Source organism: Furipterus horrens, unplaced genomic scaffold, assembly GCF_987537825.1.
Source record: "Furipterus horrens unplaced genomic scaffold, mFurHor1.1.pri manual_scaffold_6, whole genome shotgun sequence".
Classification (NCBI taxonomy): Eukaryota; Metazoa; Chordata; class Mammalia; order Chiroptera; family Furipteridae; genus Furipterus; species Furipterus horrens.
Genome location: NW_028327176.1, coordinates 120242858 through 120258949, shown reverse-complemented (window position 1 = coordinate 120258949; position 16092 = coordinate 120242858). Strand labels below are relative to the sequence as shown.

General features: G+C 36.0%; 1 protein-coding gene across 1 annotated transcript in view; it reads left to right on the top strand.

The window, feature by feature from the left end:
• SLC17A5 (solute carrier family 17 member 5) overlaps positions 1-16092 on the top strand; it is a 58704-nt gene that overhangs the window by 23547 nt on the left and 19065 nt on the right. Inside the window, exons 4-7 of the mRNA XM_090280507.1 lie at positions 1607-1694; positions 3597-3683; positions 5785-5903; positions 14093-14251. Coding sequence (XP_090136633.1) covers positions 1607-1694; positions 3597-3683; positions 5785-5903; positions 14093-14251 — 453 coding nt within the window. The remainder of the gene's footprint in view (positions 1-1606; positions 1695-3596; positions 3684-5784; positions 5904-14092; positions 14252-16092) is intronic.

Sequence of the window (16092 nt, the reverse complement as noted above, 5' to 3'; positions counted from 1 at the left end):
AATGATCTCCTTTTGTTTCTAACTTCAAACCTCTACCTGTGAAACCAAGGCATAAATTTAGTTTGCTCTCTCTTAACACTTTATCCCAGGCAAAATAGTGGCCTCTGGGTTTGATGTAGAGCATGAAGGTTATCTTAGGTAGTAATGTATTATGCTATGTTGGAAAGCCACTAACTGGTGTCATAAAAGCAGAGTTTGAATAATAGCTTCACTGTGAAAACATTCAGTAAGTCCTAATATCTAGACGTCAGTTCCATCATTTTTAAAATTTGAGACTAAAATACCTGCTCCATATTTAGTCACAGCTCAAGTTGGATAATGATTGCTAGAATACTTTAGATATTGCCAAGTACTATTTAAATTTAAGCTTTGATCACTCATCTGAACATTCTCATTTTGTCCTTATCAAGTAGAGGTGTACTAAATAAATCCCTCTTGATAATAAAAACTACCTCCATAACCAGGTTCCTCTTCTCCTTACTAAGTTAATTATACTTAATTGTAATTTATTTTCTCTGTTCCAGATACTGAACCTCCTTGCTGCATATATTTCCATATTTTAGCATACTGTCTATTTATGCTACTAATTTAGCATTATAGTATATTGATTGTATAGCTTCTGCTACCTCAAGTGACTGTTTTCTTTTCTGAATAGAATTTAAGTTGTGTTCTTAGGTTCATTCGTCTTTCTTTATTGCTTCAGTATGTATCACATGTACATTGCCTCACCTATAAACTGAGGTCAGCATCTTTCATCTCTAGCATCTGATTCACCATAAATATAACTACATTGTCCCTAGGGTTTTATAATATACAGGGTATTAAGCATTTATTCTCTCCATTAATATTAGCACTAGCTACCGTTTATTTTTACAACAATCATGCAAGATAGGGAGTATTATCTCTATCTTACATACAAAGAAACTGAAGTTCAAGGAGAGTAATTGAGGCTACACAGTTAATGGGTGACCAAGAAGAGCTGTGAATCCACGTGGCTTTGAATTTACCAAAACCTATTCACTCCCATTCTCCTGTAGCATTTCCTCCTCTCCCACGTCTCTGTGAGCCTCCGTTGCTCCATTGCCTTTCCATATCATAATTGTCATTTGCTAGACTAGTTATCTCCAGAAAGGAAAAAAAAAAGACTATAAACACTCTAATTGAATTCATTATTTTCCAGACCACTTTTCCTGTCAAGATCAATTTGAATTTCTTCCAGAATCCCACACTATTAGCTCAGTATTTTTAAAAGTTATATATTGGTAGCATTCCCATTTCATTCAGGTCATTAATAAAGTGAATTAGTAAAATTAATCTTTAGGAAGATCCTTTATGTCATCATTCAGTACATTCTTTTAGATTTATTGTAACCCTTATCTGAGTCCTCACACCAGTTAACACAATCCAAAAATCTTTGTTTAGATTTTGGAAGTACTTCATTATAAAGTATTTTCACTTTGACACTGTAAAGACATCTCACTTCATGGAATCTGATTCTGGTTTGATCCTTATCCAGAAATTTCTCTTGCAACAAAATTCAACTGAATTTAAAATATTAACAAAACTACCTTATATTTCATCAGAAATACCCTTTTCGCTTCCTCAGGGTGTTACATTTCCAGCCATGCATGCCATGTGGTCTTCTTGGGCTCCCCCTCTTGAAAGAAGCAAGCTTCTTAGCATTTCATATGCAGGTGAGATAACTATTCTTATAAATAATTTTGCTATAATTTGTTATGTGCATAACCTTGGAGAAAAAGTGCCTACACTCCAGAATCCTACACTGTCAGATGCCTCCTTTGGGGAAAAATTAAGTTTTGGGGTATAACTTTATTATTATTTTTTTATTTGGCTCAACTGTATATAGCAATGTAGCTTTATTAACTAATGTCATTTTCTTCATCTGCCATCAGTATTTCAAAAAATGTTGACTTTTCAGGTGTTGGTATAGAGAATGCTATGTTTTTTTAAAAACTCCAATGGCTAGAAAATTGAACACTTGTCCTTTTAAATTGTGATTTGTAATTTTATCGTCTAATTCACATATCATGACTCTTAGCCCTCCTCTTTGTATATCTTTTTTCTGTGCATTTATTTGCCATCATTTTGATTTGTAAGTGAGATAGCATGAGCTTTATATATGAATTATAATTTTACCAGATTATACAAGAACTCTAGCTTTTCTTACCTTAATTGAATTAAAACTTTTGACCTGACTGCTTTTACATACAGTGGTTGAGAAAGGCCTCTCTGTGGTGACTTAATAGCTAAAACTTAAAAGATAAGAATGAACTAGCCATGAAAACAGCATTCCAGGCGATCAGAACAGCATGCACAAGGGCTCTTGGGCAAGAAATACGTAAGGACTCAAAGAAATGAAAAACCACTATTGGTGGCTAAAACATAATGAATAAAAGAAATATGGCATAAGAGCTTAGGGAAATAGACAAGAGCCAGATAAACATCAGGTTTTACAAACTATGGGAAAGAATGAGGATTACTTTTTTTCAAAATAGAATGGGGAGATATCAGAGGTTTTTAATCCAGAGAGAAACATAATTCAGTTTCTATTTTAAGATGATTCTTGAAGCTGTATAGAGATTGACATGAGAAATCTGATGATAAGTTCAAGAAGAGGTAATATCGCTTGTTCCCCTTTTCCTATTGAATACAGTCTAAACTCTAACTAGAGGTCAACATTCTTTATGTTCTTCACTACTTCATTTCAACTAGCCTATGTCCTGGCACATACTACCTGGCGTGGAGTAGATGATATTCAGTAATTATTTGACTTATATTTCCAGCCCTTATCACCTATTCCTTCCTTCATCCAAATGAAGTTCCCAAATCTACTCTCTGCTTTCCTGCTTCTATTCCTTTACTCATCTTGTTACAGCTCCCTCTGTATTTTCTTACCCATCTTTTCAAAGTCCGTTAGTGCTTCTTACATCTTTTCCTGACCTCTGAAAGTCAAAGGAAATCTGTTTCACATTTGAACTTTCATATTGCTCTGTGATAGTAAGGCCAAAATTTGAGCCAAGAAACAATATCTGATTTTGTTAGCTCCACCATACCAACTACAATGCCTTATGTTTGGTGGTTAAAATAAATTTTATTATTTATTTACCTGAAACAGTTGTTTCTAATATATTTTGGGCAAATCAGTAAAATATACTTTAAAAAAAAAGCTTCATTCTTATTTCATCAGGTATTCTGTTCTAGGTCATGTTTATCAGCCGTAGAAACCATCTTTGAACCCCAGATACCTGAATTTCTAACACATGTGGCATTTACTAGCTCTTATATTATAATAAATCTTACATTGATTGATGCCTTCTAACTCATCAATAGCTATATAGTTGTAACTAATGGAACTACATATTAACATAAACATTTTACATGTTGTGGGTTTTCTAATAAATGATTCCTTAAGAAAATAGTTTTTTTTTTTAATTTACATGTGACTAATTCAGCTCTTGTAGGATCTGAATCATTCCATCTTCTTCATTGTTTGTTGCCCATCTTCTTCAAGCAGTAGACCTATCGCCTCTGTTCATCTCTCTCCAAAGTTTACAAAGTCTTTGTTGCTGTTTCAGGAGCACAGCTTGGGACAGTAATTTCTCTTCCTCTTTCTGGAATAATTTGCTTCTATATGAATTGGACTTATGTCTTCTACTTGTTTGGTAAGTTGTTGAAAGTTTTAATCTTAATTATAATGTAACAAATCCTGGGCATAGGTAAACATGGCTCACCTCCTCACACACCACATCAAAATTACAACTAAATTATAGAACAGCCATCACTCAGAACTGTCAAAAATCAAGTTGAATGGAAGTTTGACAACTATGAAATTAAAGAAACCACATCCATCCAGACTGGTAGGAAGGGCAGAGATGCAGAACAGGCTGGTCACACATCCATATCTGGTGGATAAAAATTTGGAAGGGATATCTTGGGAGTGAGGAGTTCCAGCCCCACACCACGCCTGCCAGCCCAGGGTTCCAATGCCAGGAAGATAAGTCTCCATAACTTCTACCTGCAAAAACCAGCAGGGATTGAGTTGGTGGAAGAAACTTCTGGAGTCCCAAGCAGTTCCTCTTAAAGAACCCAAACACAAACTTACTCAGACTCATTCCCTCTGTGCTCCAGCACAAGGTAGCAGCTCAAAAGGCACCAGTGGCATACAGGAAGGAGCTGAAGTGTTTGGCATCAGAGCGAGAGCTGGGGGACAGCTTTCTCCCAGACAGAAAGGTAGGCAGAAGCTATTGTCCCTTTGCTGAGCCCTACCCCAACAAAGCCACAGAGCTGGCAGGATAGTGTAAGCAGCCTCTGGGACAACTTCAAGCATTCCAACATTCACATCACAGGGGTGCCAGAAGGAGAAGAGAAAGAACAAGAAATTAGAAATCTGTTTGAAAAAATAATGAAAGAAAACTTCCCTAATTTGGTGAAAGAAATAGACATGCAAGTCCAGGAAGCACAGAGTCCTAAACAAGATGGATGCCAAGAGGCCCACTCCAAGATACATCATAATTAAAATGCCAAAGGTTAAAGATAATGAGAGAATCTTAAAAGCAGCAAGAGAAAAGCAGAAAGTTACGTACAGGGGAGTTGCCATAAGACTGTTAGACTAGAAGGGAATGGCAAGAAATATTCCAAGTCATGAAAAGTGGGGACCCAGAGCCAAGATTTCTGTACCCAGCAAAGATATCATTTAGAATTGAAGGACAGATAAAGAGCTTCCCAGACAAGAAAAAATTAAAGGAGTTCATCATCACTAAACCATTATTATATGAAATGTTAAAGGGACTTATTTAAGAAAGGAAGATCAAAACTATGAACAATAAAGTAGCAATAAATACATATCTACCAACATTTTTTTTTAAGTTAGGGTGTTATTTTTTTCCTTTAACACTTTTTTTTTTAATTCATTTATTTATTTTTAGAGAGAAGGGAAGGGAGGGAGAGAGAGAGAGAGAGAGAGAAACATCAATATGTGGTTGCCCTTTTGCACACCCCCAACCAGGGACCTGGCTGCAACCAAGGCATGTGCCCTGCCCAGGAGTCAAACCAGCAAACTTCCAATTCTCTGCCCTTACTAGGAATCAAACCGGCAATGCTTTGGTTCGCAAGGTGGCGTTCAATCCACTGAGCCACACCAGCCAGGGCTTCTATCAACATTTGAATCTAAAAAAAAAAGCAAACAAGAACAGAGACAGAATCATGGATACAAAGAGTGTTTTGATGGTTGCCAGATGGGAGAGGGTGTGGTGGAATACGTGAGGAGGTGAGGGGATTAAGAAGTACAAATAGGTAGTTACAGAATAGCCATGGGGATGTAAAGTACAATATAGGAAATGGAGTAGCCAAAGAATTTATACATATGACCCATGGACATTGAAGAGAGGGAGTATGGGGTGCTGGGTGGAGAGGGACAAAGTGGGAAATATAATAGCATAATCAATAAATTTTTTAAAATCCAAAATGTAATAGTAGTCTCATATTTGTTTAAAAATACATATGCTAACTCTAAATAAATAATAAAAGATTTCTCTGGTATGCTTTGATAGGCAGAGTCATGTGGTCAAAAGTTGTTCTCTCTAAATTTATAGGATATAATACAGATAGCAATTATCCCATTAAAGAATTATAAGAGGAACTTTAAATGAAAACTAAACTGAAACCAATTTTACATTGAGTTTAGAATGACATTTTTTTCAAGACATATAAAAGCTGCTGTTGGTGCATTCTAATTTTATTTAACTATTATTTTTATGTTTAAAGGTATAGTTGGAATCATTTGGTTTGTTTTATGGATCTGGTTAGTTAGTGATACACCAGAAACTCACAAGACAATCTCCCACCAGGAAAAGGAATACATTCGTTCATCATTAAAAAATCAGGTATGGACTTTGACATATTTAAAAAACAATTTTAGAAACTTTTTTTCTTCAGAATTGATCCCAATTTTTTCTTTAATTATGCGCCACTATCTGGACTGAAGCCCAAGATACCAATTTTTAATAAATATTTTTATTGTGCATACTCTAGGCTAAGTGGAGTAGGCAAATGAAATAAATGCACAAAATATTTGTTTGTTTTGTATGAGAAATTCCAATTCTCTCTAGATTAAATCTATGAAAAAATTACTTTTTAAAATCATTTTAAACCTAGAGCAGTGATTTTCAACCTTTTCATGATGCCACACATAAACTAATTACTAAAATTCTGTGGCAAACCAAAAATATATTTTTTGCTGATCTGACCAAAAAAAGAAAAAATAAAGATATAATTTGATTCATTCACACCAGACGGCTATTGAGTTGCCTGTTGTCTTTTTTTTATTTGACTAAGGGAAAAGAGGTCAGTGCCCGTGACTTAATAGGCAGGTATTGCATGTTTTAAAAATTCTTGCAGCACACCAATTGAAAATTGCTGTTCTAGCATGATTATCAAGTGAATCCTAAATTTGTCTTTTCTTCTTAATAAGTAGAAAATAAAATGTGTTATTTATTAAAGGAATCTTATAGCTTCATTCTAAATGTTAGTTGTTAGAAAATTAACTGGTATGTTTTTATCTGTATTTTAAATGAGTATGATTTAATGAGGACAGCATGTTTATTATCATATATAATATATGTAAATATATACCTATTTGCCCCTCTAGAGTAAATCTTTAGAAAAAATGTTATATCTTATTAAACACAATAGCAAGTCAGAAAAAAAGTCTGCCATAATTTAATATAGTAAATGCTCAAGCCATGGAAACAAAACGTTTACCTTTTGGGAGAATAAAAGGAAAATATGAAAACATTAGGAAAATTAAAATATATATAGTCTATAAAATACTTTTAAAATTTCATTTAAAATTTTTCTTGACCACTAAGTTATTATTGATATTTTCAATTTTTATATATAATATAGCCAAACAGTATTTAAACATTTACTCATTTACATTTCTTTTAAGTTTTTAAATTTTGCTATAAGTGCCTCCACAAACTGCTTACCTTTAGCAAATACGGCATCTCTTGGGCTTTGCTAAAGGTCGGCAAAAACTTAGAAGAAATCAGCAAGGTAATAGGGAAAGTTACTTTGAGAGCTTAGTGTCCTTTGTGGTTTGAATCAAATGAATCACCTACTTTTTTCCCTTAAGGAACAGCTAAAAAGAATTTAATGCCTTGTAAATAGGTCTTGCTACGTAAAACTTGATATGTTTTGTCACATTTTCTCAGTATTGATGGCCAACAGCTAGCTTCTTCCAATACTTTTATTCTTATTTTTATGGTCTTGTGAAACTTTTTAGTTTTAGATCTTTTTTGTTAAAGCTTTCCCTGCATGATGTGTGTTTAAGTCTGTCCATTAGCCAAACAAACCTAAGGTTAATTTGTTCTTTCTATGCTTCAGAAAGTAGAATATTTAGAAGCAAGAGGAGTTAGGAGGACTAAATCTTGCATCCACAGCAGCTGCTGTACTTTATTAATTCTTTAAACATTTTTTGAGAATGTACCAGGACTTAAGGATTTAAAAATTAATAACAAAAAGAAAATGAACCCTGGCTGCTGTGGCTCAGTGGATTGAGCGTCGGCCTGCAAGCCAAGTGTCGCTGGTTCGATTCCCAGTCAGGGCACATGACTAGGTTGCACGTCAGGTCCCCAGATGGGGGTGCAAGTGAGAGGCAACCACACAGTGATGTTTATCTTTTATCTCCCTTTCTTTCTCCTTTCCCACCTCTCTAAAAATAAATAAATAAACAAACAAAAACAAATAAATAAATTATTTTCTTTTAAAAAGAAAATGAACAAGAGATGGTTCTTGTGAGATCAGTGATCTCCAAAAGGAGACAGACAGTAATGAACAGAATTTCAATACGTATAGTATAGGCTGTATGATGCGGTGCTGTAAGACAGAACTACATTTTTGGTGCTGTCGGGAAGCAGTAGCAATTCTATAATTTTCTTAATTTTATTTATTTATTTTGTGAGGGAGGGGAAGGAAGAGAGAAAGAAAGGGAGAGAAGCATCGATGTAAAAGAGAAATATTGATCAGTTGCCTCCTGCATATGCCCTGACCAGGGACTAAACCCACAACCCGGGCATATGCCCTGACCTGGAATCAAACTGGCAACCTCTTGCTTTGCTGGATGATGCCCAACCAACTGAGCCACATTGGTCAGGGGTATCTTAATTTTTATCTAGAAAGTGAGGCTAAAGCTATTAGCCAGGAGAGGAGATGTTTGCTGCTTTTCGTGACTTATAGCATTCTTGTTTTTGTCTGTGCTCAGACATGATTATAGAGTGATCTTATTTTTGTCTCATTCCATCATTTATAGAGTGGCTTGCTCAGGTTCAATGGTCAAACACCCTGACCTGGTTGTTAGAAGGAGGCCAGCTCAGGTGACAAGCACCTGGGACTGCATTCTTCTTTCTCACTAATAAAAGTGTACCTGATCAGTCTTGAAAAAGAAGTTGGAAGCCAGACCAATTGCGGGATTGAGATATGCAGGCATTTCAGACCAAAGATATGGTGTAAGCACAAGAGATGGAGAGGGTGATATCTGTCAGGAGGTGCAGCAGTTAGGGTTCGCTGATTGTAAAAAGCAAAGAGCAGCAAGAAATAGAGGGGACAGGCAAAAGTCAGATCGTGGAGGTCCCGTGTCTCACTGAGGAGCTTAGACTTAATGCTGTAGGCACTGGGATGCCATGAATCGTTTGTGAGCGTGTGACAAAATGAGGTTTGCATGTTAGAGAGCTTACACTGACAGCTGCGTGGAGAGAACACCTGAGCCAGACAGGCAGGGGTTCCAGTTAGAACACTTTCTCTCTTATCAAGCTAAGAAAAAGTCAATACCTACAGGCAGAAATGTGACTTCATCCTTACAATAAGTAGATCTTACATTTACAGCAATGTATATAGTTCCAGTTCTGATTTAGAAATTGTTACAAAAAGAGCAATAAAATCTTCAGGGCACTTGGTAGCTAAACTCAGAAGGCCAGCTCATAACTAGTGAGCTCTATACTAGTGAGTGCTTTAAGATCATCAACTTTTACTCTGTTTTGAAAATGTCTTTTTAATAAAGTGTGAAAAGACATTACCACTTCACCCGCAGAAATTTTCTTTTCTAGAGATCTAGTTTTTTTTCTTTTCTTTACTTGATTCCTGAGAACAGCATGTTTTATAACTTGCTTCTCCTTTATACCTTTAAGAAAAAGCATACCATTTGGCAACATTATGAAGCAAATGGGGGCCTTGGTTTGAAATTTTAGTTGATGTAAATTAAGAACATCTATTTCTTGCAGGTTTTTCTAAATCAATTTGTTCTTACTTGCATATGAAAGGAAAACATTTTTTTGTGAAATTACACTTAAAGATTAACTCAGGTATTTGTTGAATGACCTTATGCCTCCTATATTCTGAAAATTAACACATTTGAAAACAAATACTTTTTTGTAATTTGTCCTTCTTTGTTTCAGCCTGTATGGAAAAAAGCTGGTTTAGTTATTATCACAAATTTAGTGGTACATTCTGATTACAAGATTCAAGACCTCATTGATGTTCCTTCAGAAATTCTGTTATCATTCACATATCTAAAGAAAATTTGCTTTCAACATATTGGCTGGGAAGATGATCTGAGCAATTTAAAAATTTCCTTCATTTATCACCAGTGGTATTTGAGAAACGATGGCAAGAGGATAACTTTTAGATCCAGAATATCAGAAAAAGCTGTTTTGTATTTTATTAAGGCCTTACCTTACACCTGTGTCATCCTGTATGTTAGGCACTAGCCCATGTGGCTATTAAATTTTCATTTAAACGAACTTAATTAAAAATTCAGTTCCTCTGTTGCACTAGCCAAATTTCAAGGGCTTAATAGCCAGCCACAGGTGGCTACCGGTTACCACATTGAAAAACGCAGATATAGAATACAGTATTCCCTCACTTATGGGGGGTATTGTGTTCTAGACACCGCCCCCCCCACGCAATGTAGGAACCTTACATTTATTGTACACTCTTAAACCTACATAACTTTAACAACATACGTATACAGTACTGCAAAATCCTGCGATATATAGAAAAATCCACGATAAATAATTAAATATGATATATTTTAAAATCCTGCGCTACAGTGAGGCTGCAATAAGTGAACTGCAATTTAGAGGGGGACTACTGTATTTCCATTGTTGTGGAAAGTTCTATTAGACCTTAAAACCTTGAAGGATTTTTTTAACGCATGCTGAATACTTGGATAGTTTCTCCTAATATTTAAAAATTCATCTTTAACTTAAATATTTTCATAAATGAAGATTTTTCTTCCCTCAAACATAACTTATAATGTGGAAATACAATACTATAAATTGACTTCACAGTTCTTATTGGGAGAAAATAAAACTTGTTTTCTACCAAATTTACAAATGAAACTGCAACACTTGTATATCATATTCTTTCCAAACCTCACATAATTACCATTTCCTTTTGTGGAGAGAACATTAAAGATCTACTTCTTAGCAACTTTCAAGCATATAATACAGTACTATTAACGTTAGCCACCATGCTTGCTGTACGTTTGGTTCCCAAAACTTATTCATCTTATAACTGTAAATTTGAACCTTTTGACTGACATTTCCCCTATCCCTCAGCCCCTGGCAACTACCATTCCACTCTTTGTTTCTATGGATTCCTTTTTATTTATTTTTTCATTCCACATATGTTATATCATTCAGTATTTGTCTTTCTCTGTCTGATTTGTTTCACTTTGTGTAATGCCCTCAAGGTCCATTCATGTTGCAAAAGGCAGAATTTCTTTGTGGTTGATTGTCTAAGTCAGTATTCTCCAAGGGCTCCCAGCCCTGTCCAGGAGAGGCTGGAGCTGTTCCACAACCGCCTTCAGGGTTCACAGTGGAGACCAAGGTCTGTATGTCTTTTACCCAAAGCACAGGTGTGTAAATAAGACTCCTCACAGGTCCCTGGGCATATGGTACTCGATCCCACAGCTCCCACAAAGGCACTTTTGTCTGTGGATGGATGCCAACTGAGTCTAGGACATCTTATTTGGCTATCTTGCTGACTGATGTCACTCTCCACTTATAGCTGGTCTTGGTTGGGTGATTCTCCAAAAACATCAGATTATCAAAAGTTTAGTTGATATTTATAGGCTGTGAAAATATGCTAGTATGACTAAATTTGCTTCATTTGTACAAAGAAGATTATGCCTAAATACTGGTGAAATGCTACAAAAACTATTACCAGCATATTCTTCTAAAACACCACTGTCAACATATGCAAGTACATACAGCAGGAATCTTAAAATTATTACATATTTCACACTAAAGTTTCTATTTCCGGAAGGAGAATACATTATTCAGAATTTATTTAGTTTTCAGAGATCAGGTACATTTAAACTTGTACCTTTCAACACAGAAGTGTGATTCATTTCCTTTGTGGGTTTCAAATCCATATTAAAGAACTATGTTCCAAATTCCTTTAAACTCGAAAATCTCTAAACTGGTCTTGGCCTTCCTCTTGTCTCTGAGCTTTACAAATAATGAGGGTGTGTGGAGAGGTTGCAGACTTCTTTAATCTCTATAGCAATGGGTCCCAAATCTTGCTACACATTGAAATCCCCTGGGAATCTTTAAAAAATTCTGCCACCTACCTCATACCCACTCCCAACCTGGTTTAATTGGTCTGGGGTGTGATCCTGGCCTCAGGGTTTTTTAAGTTCCCTGTACAGCCAAGTTTGAGAACCATTGCCTTATAGAACCACCAGTGAAGCCTTTTAGAATACACACCTTGGCCCAGCACTCAGAGGCTTGGTTGTTGTTTTTGATTCAATAGACCTGGGATAGAGTACAGCCACCTGTAATTTTGAGTATCTAAGGTGATTCCGAAGCATAGCTGGAATTAAGAGCCACTGCTGTGTAAGAATAAGTGTTCTCTCTCCTCTTCCCCTGTATCGCTTACACCTTTGATACATAAGGGGAGAACACAAGAACGTAACTACCAAGTCAAATAAAAAGTACCTAGGAAAAAGGTATTTTGTCCACAAGGAGGTTAATACTGGTTCTTCCTCTTTTTGAAATAACAATGAACTCTGGAGGCAGAAACATAAATTGCTCTAGCTTTTGAGAAAAAAACCACAGAGCCTTAGTATATAGGAAATGTAATTATCTGATGCCCCAGACTAGTGGTCTCCAGGCTTCCTTCCTTCCTTCCTTCTGAACTTATTGGGGTGATCCAGACTTTCTTGATCATTCATCAGTAAAACATTGCGGAGGCCAGTAATTTGAGTATATGTATATATTTTTCCTTTCTTAATCTTCACCCAAGGATATGTTCATTGATTTTATAAAGAAAGGAAGGGAGGGGAGAAACATTGATCTAAGAGAGACATCGATCCTGATGCATTGCCTCCTGTTTCCCGGGGATCAAACCTGCAACCTTTTGGTATACGGGACAACACTCCAACCAGCTGAGCCACCTGCCCAGGGCATTGAGTATATATATTTTTTCATAGGTTATCTACATATACTACTGTACTTATATACATTATAAAATATATAAAAATAGACTTTAAAGGGTGAATAAGAAATAAATAAATACATAAGTTAAAACTTTTAATGGGAAAAACCTTTTTATTACTTAAAAATTAGTAATAATAATGTTATTTAATGGGAGCAGTGTGTTTGAATATATTATACTTGATGAGCCTGCCATTGTTTTGTTTGGTGAGGCAGCTGACAAAGAATTCATATGCGGAAGTGTCAGCTCTACTGTTTTCTTATTGTTCACTTGTGCTTACATTATTAGAACTCCCTTCTGTTGACTCTATAAGAATCCTTTGAAGACACTGTTGATTTTGTGAGATTTGTTTTAACTAAAACTTGCTAATAAAATCCATAAATCCACTTTAAAAGGCATATATAAACTGTAATGTGCTGTAATGCACTGAGCCCAAACAAACAAGTGAGGACGCCATTAACCCCTTTGAATTGGGGAGATCATACAATATGTGATTATCCTTGTCAGTCAGTTTTAACCAAGAGCTACAAGGCAAATAAAAGCTTTTTTTTTTTTGCTTTTTTTTTTCTTAAGGAATTGCAAATTCCTTAAAACAGATTTGGATAAAAACTCAACTGTCTTCCAAAAGGAAAAAAAGGGGGAAGAACTTATAAAGACAGAAAAAGAGGGGCTTCCAAATGTATTAATGCAAGTTGCTTTGAAAGTGCAGTGATTGGTGCTGGCAAGCAGACTTCCACTAGGCTATACATGATTAATTGCTTATATCTATTGCTAGGTGAAATTTTTATTTTTTGATAGAATGCAGTGATGCAGAGCCACTACCAGGGGCGGTATCAGGATGTAGCTGTTTGGTTTAGTGGTTGTTTCACGTGGAGGGGTATATTCACTCAGCTTCCTGGAGGCCTCTCAGCTCTATTGTAGATTGGTCTCCTGACAATATCAAATCCGTTTTGCCATTTTTCTTTTACATCTGACATACTCCAGCGCCAACCTATTTAATAAATATTAATAGAACTTAATTTCTTTTTTTAGAATAAAAGTGAGTATAGATTAAAAGTTCTAATATGTCTCTCCATACTCCAGTGGATCATCTTGCATACCCCTGGGTGCTTCCACCCTAATTTGAAAACTATTACTCTAAGTAGCTCCATAAAAAAAGTTCTGTTGCACTGTTCTTATGAATCATTGTAATTTAATAAAGACTATATAAAATATGAATTCTAATAGGACTTTCAGTCTCTTTCATTTGCCCTTATGCCAACCTCTGAATTTGATTATGAAACCGTTCTCTAATTTATAGATGGAGAAATTAATACTGCAGTTGACTTCTGACATTCAAAAGGAGTGTTTGAAGTTGACATTTATCGCTCTAATTACATTTCTATCTTTCTTCTAATCTGAAAATGGACTCTATTATTTAATATTTTAAAAGAACTCATTTAAAAATCTGGAATTTACTAATCAAGTCTGGCAATGTGTTCTAGATGGAATTTTGGTTGATAAGGTTGATAAGGTACAGATCTAAACATAGCAAAACATAGCTGTAGCTTATCCTAAATGTGCCCCTTTTTTTCAGCTTGCTTCACAGAAGTCAGTTCCGTGGATACCCATGCTAAAATCCCTGCCACTTTGGGCTATTGTCGTTGCACACTTTTCTTATAACTGGAGTTTTTATACTTTGTTGACATTATTGCCTACTTATATGAAGGAGATCCTAAGGTTCAATGTTCAAGAGGTAAGAAAATATAATCATATGCCTCATATAGAGTACTGATTTTAAACTGCACACAAAATTTGTTTTTATCTTTGTGAAATTCAGTTATTTTGTATCTTTCATTTTACTCTAATACTCTAAATTTTGGAGACTTCTCTTTTTGCTTCCCAGTTCTTTCTTTTTCAGTGTGTGTTAACACATGATTCACAGCATCTTTTGGCTGGTACCCCTTTAACCATAAAGTCCTACTAATTCCTAGTAACATGCCAGGATCTATCAGATGACAACTTCAAGTGGCACCAACATTCACTTCTACAAGGGATAGTAGTGGGGCTTTGCAGGCGGTTGAGAGAGGAGTTGGGAGGTGCAAGTTCTTGTGCAGAGGTTGTTCTACAGCATCATTTCCACTGTGGAAAAGTTTATCAGTTCCTCAGAAAATTACACATAAAGTTATCAGATGACCCAACAATTCCATTCCTAAGACTATGCGCAAGAGAATTGAAAACATAATGTCCACACAGATACAAGTACACAAATGTTCGTAACCGCATTACTCATAATAACCCAAAACTGGAAGCAATGCAAATGTCCATCAGCTATTGAATAAACAAAAGGTGGTATATTCATATAATGGAATATTACTGAGCCACAAAGTGAAAGATCGCCCTTGTTGGAGCCCAGGTCAGGCTACCCCAAGATATCCCACAATGGTGTATTGATTATTTCAAACTAAAATCACTTAAGCAGCAGCAGGGAATGGGAGGGGCTCTCTAACTCTCCCACTAATCTAAATTTTGAAAGAATAAAATTCTCATCGTGTTGTTTTCCATTGGACCTTGCAGACAGAGATTCTGGGAGGCTGACAAGAAAAAGTTTACCTGTTTGCCAGCTCATTATCAGATTTCCGAAGGATCTTGTAGCTGCTGCAGTCCCAGGAAAAGGCAGTTTTTCCCAGCAGTGAGGTTTCCTGTCTGGCTTACCAAAATTATCGGGGAAAGGGGAGAATTTCCCCCACCTTCTATGCTTCTATAGTTCTTTTGGCTGGACTAGTAATAAAATAATAAAATTGACACAAGACTAGATTAACAGGAGAATAATCAATTTACTACATGCACATGAGTGACCACAATACAATGCTCATGTCTTAAAATGAGACTTGAAGAATTGATGGAACCAGACACCTTTTTATATTTTTTAAACAAAGGAACAATAAATTTGTGAGAAATTGACAGGTCAAAGAAAGTACTCATTAGTGTGGAATCTAAGCAAGGTTTGGGCTTAGGCAGTAAATTGGTAAAGACATTACAAGGTTCGCTTATACAGGCTTTTAACCTCTGGATTTCTTTAACCCTTATGATGAGGTAGGTTGTCTCTTAGAAGAGGAAAGGGCACCTATCATATGGAGATTTATGTCGTGCTTTTGGAGGAACGAAGGAGTCAGAGAGCTCCTCCCGCTCCTGCTGCTTCTCAAGTGATTTTAGTTTGACATAATCAACACACCACTGTGGGACATCTTGAGGCGGCCTGCCCTGGAACCTGGCACCCGAGGAGTAAAGCAGCAGCCTGGGTGGTGAATGAAAGAAAGCAAAGCTGGCTGCACAACTCGGCTGTGTGAGGTTAACCAGCTTTAAACATGGTTCAAGTGTATCTTCAGTCACCTATCTCTCAAAGCATACTGAAGATGTTTGCCTCATGAATCACACCTTGAAGTTCATTCAGGCAGCTGAGCTATGAAGGTCTCCTCAGCCTACTTCTGAAAAATAAGATCAGTTACCAGAATATATCCACAAATGGCACTGACAAAAGTTAAACTGAAACAAGGCTTTGTCAGTAGCATGGGGTGGCTTTGTTGTGAGCAACCT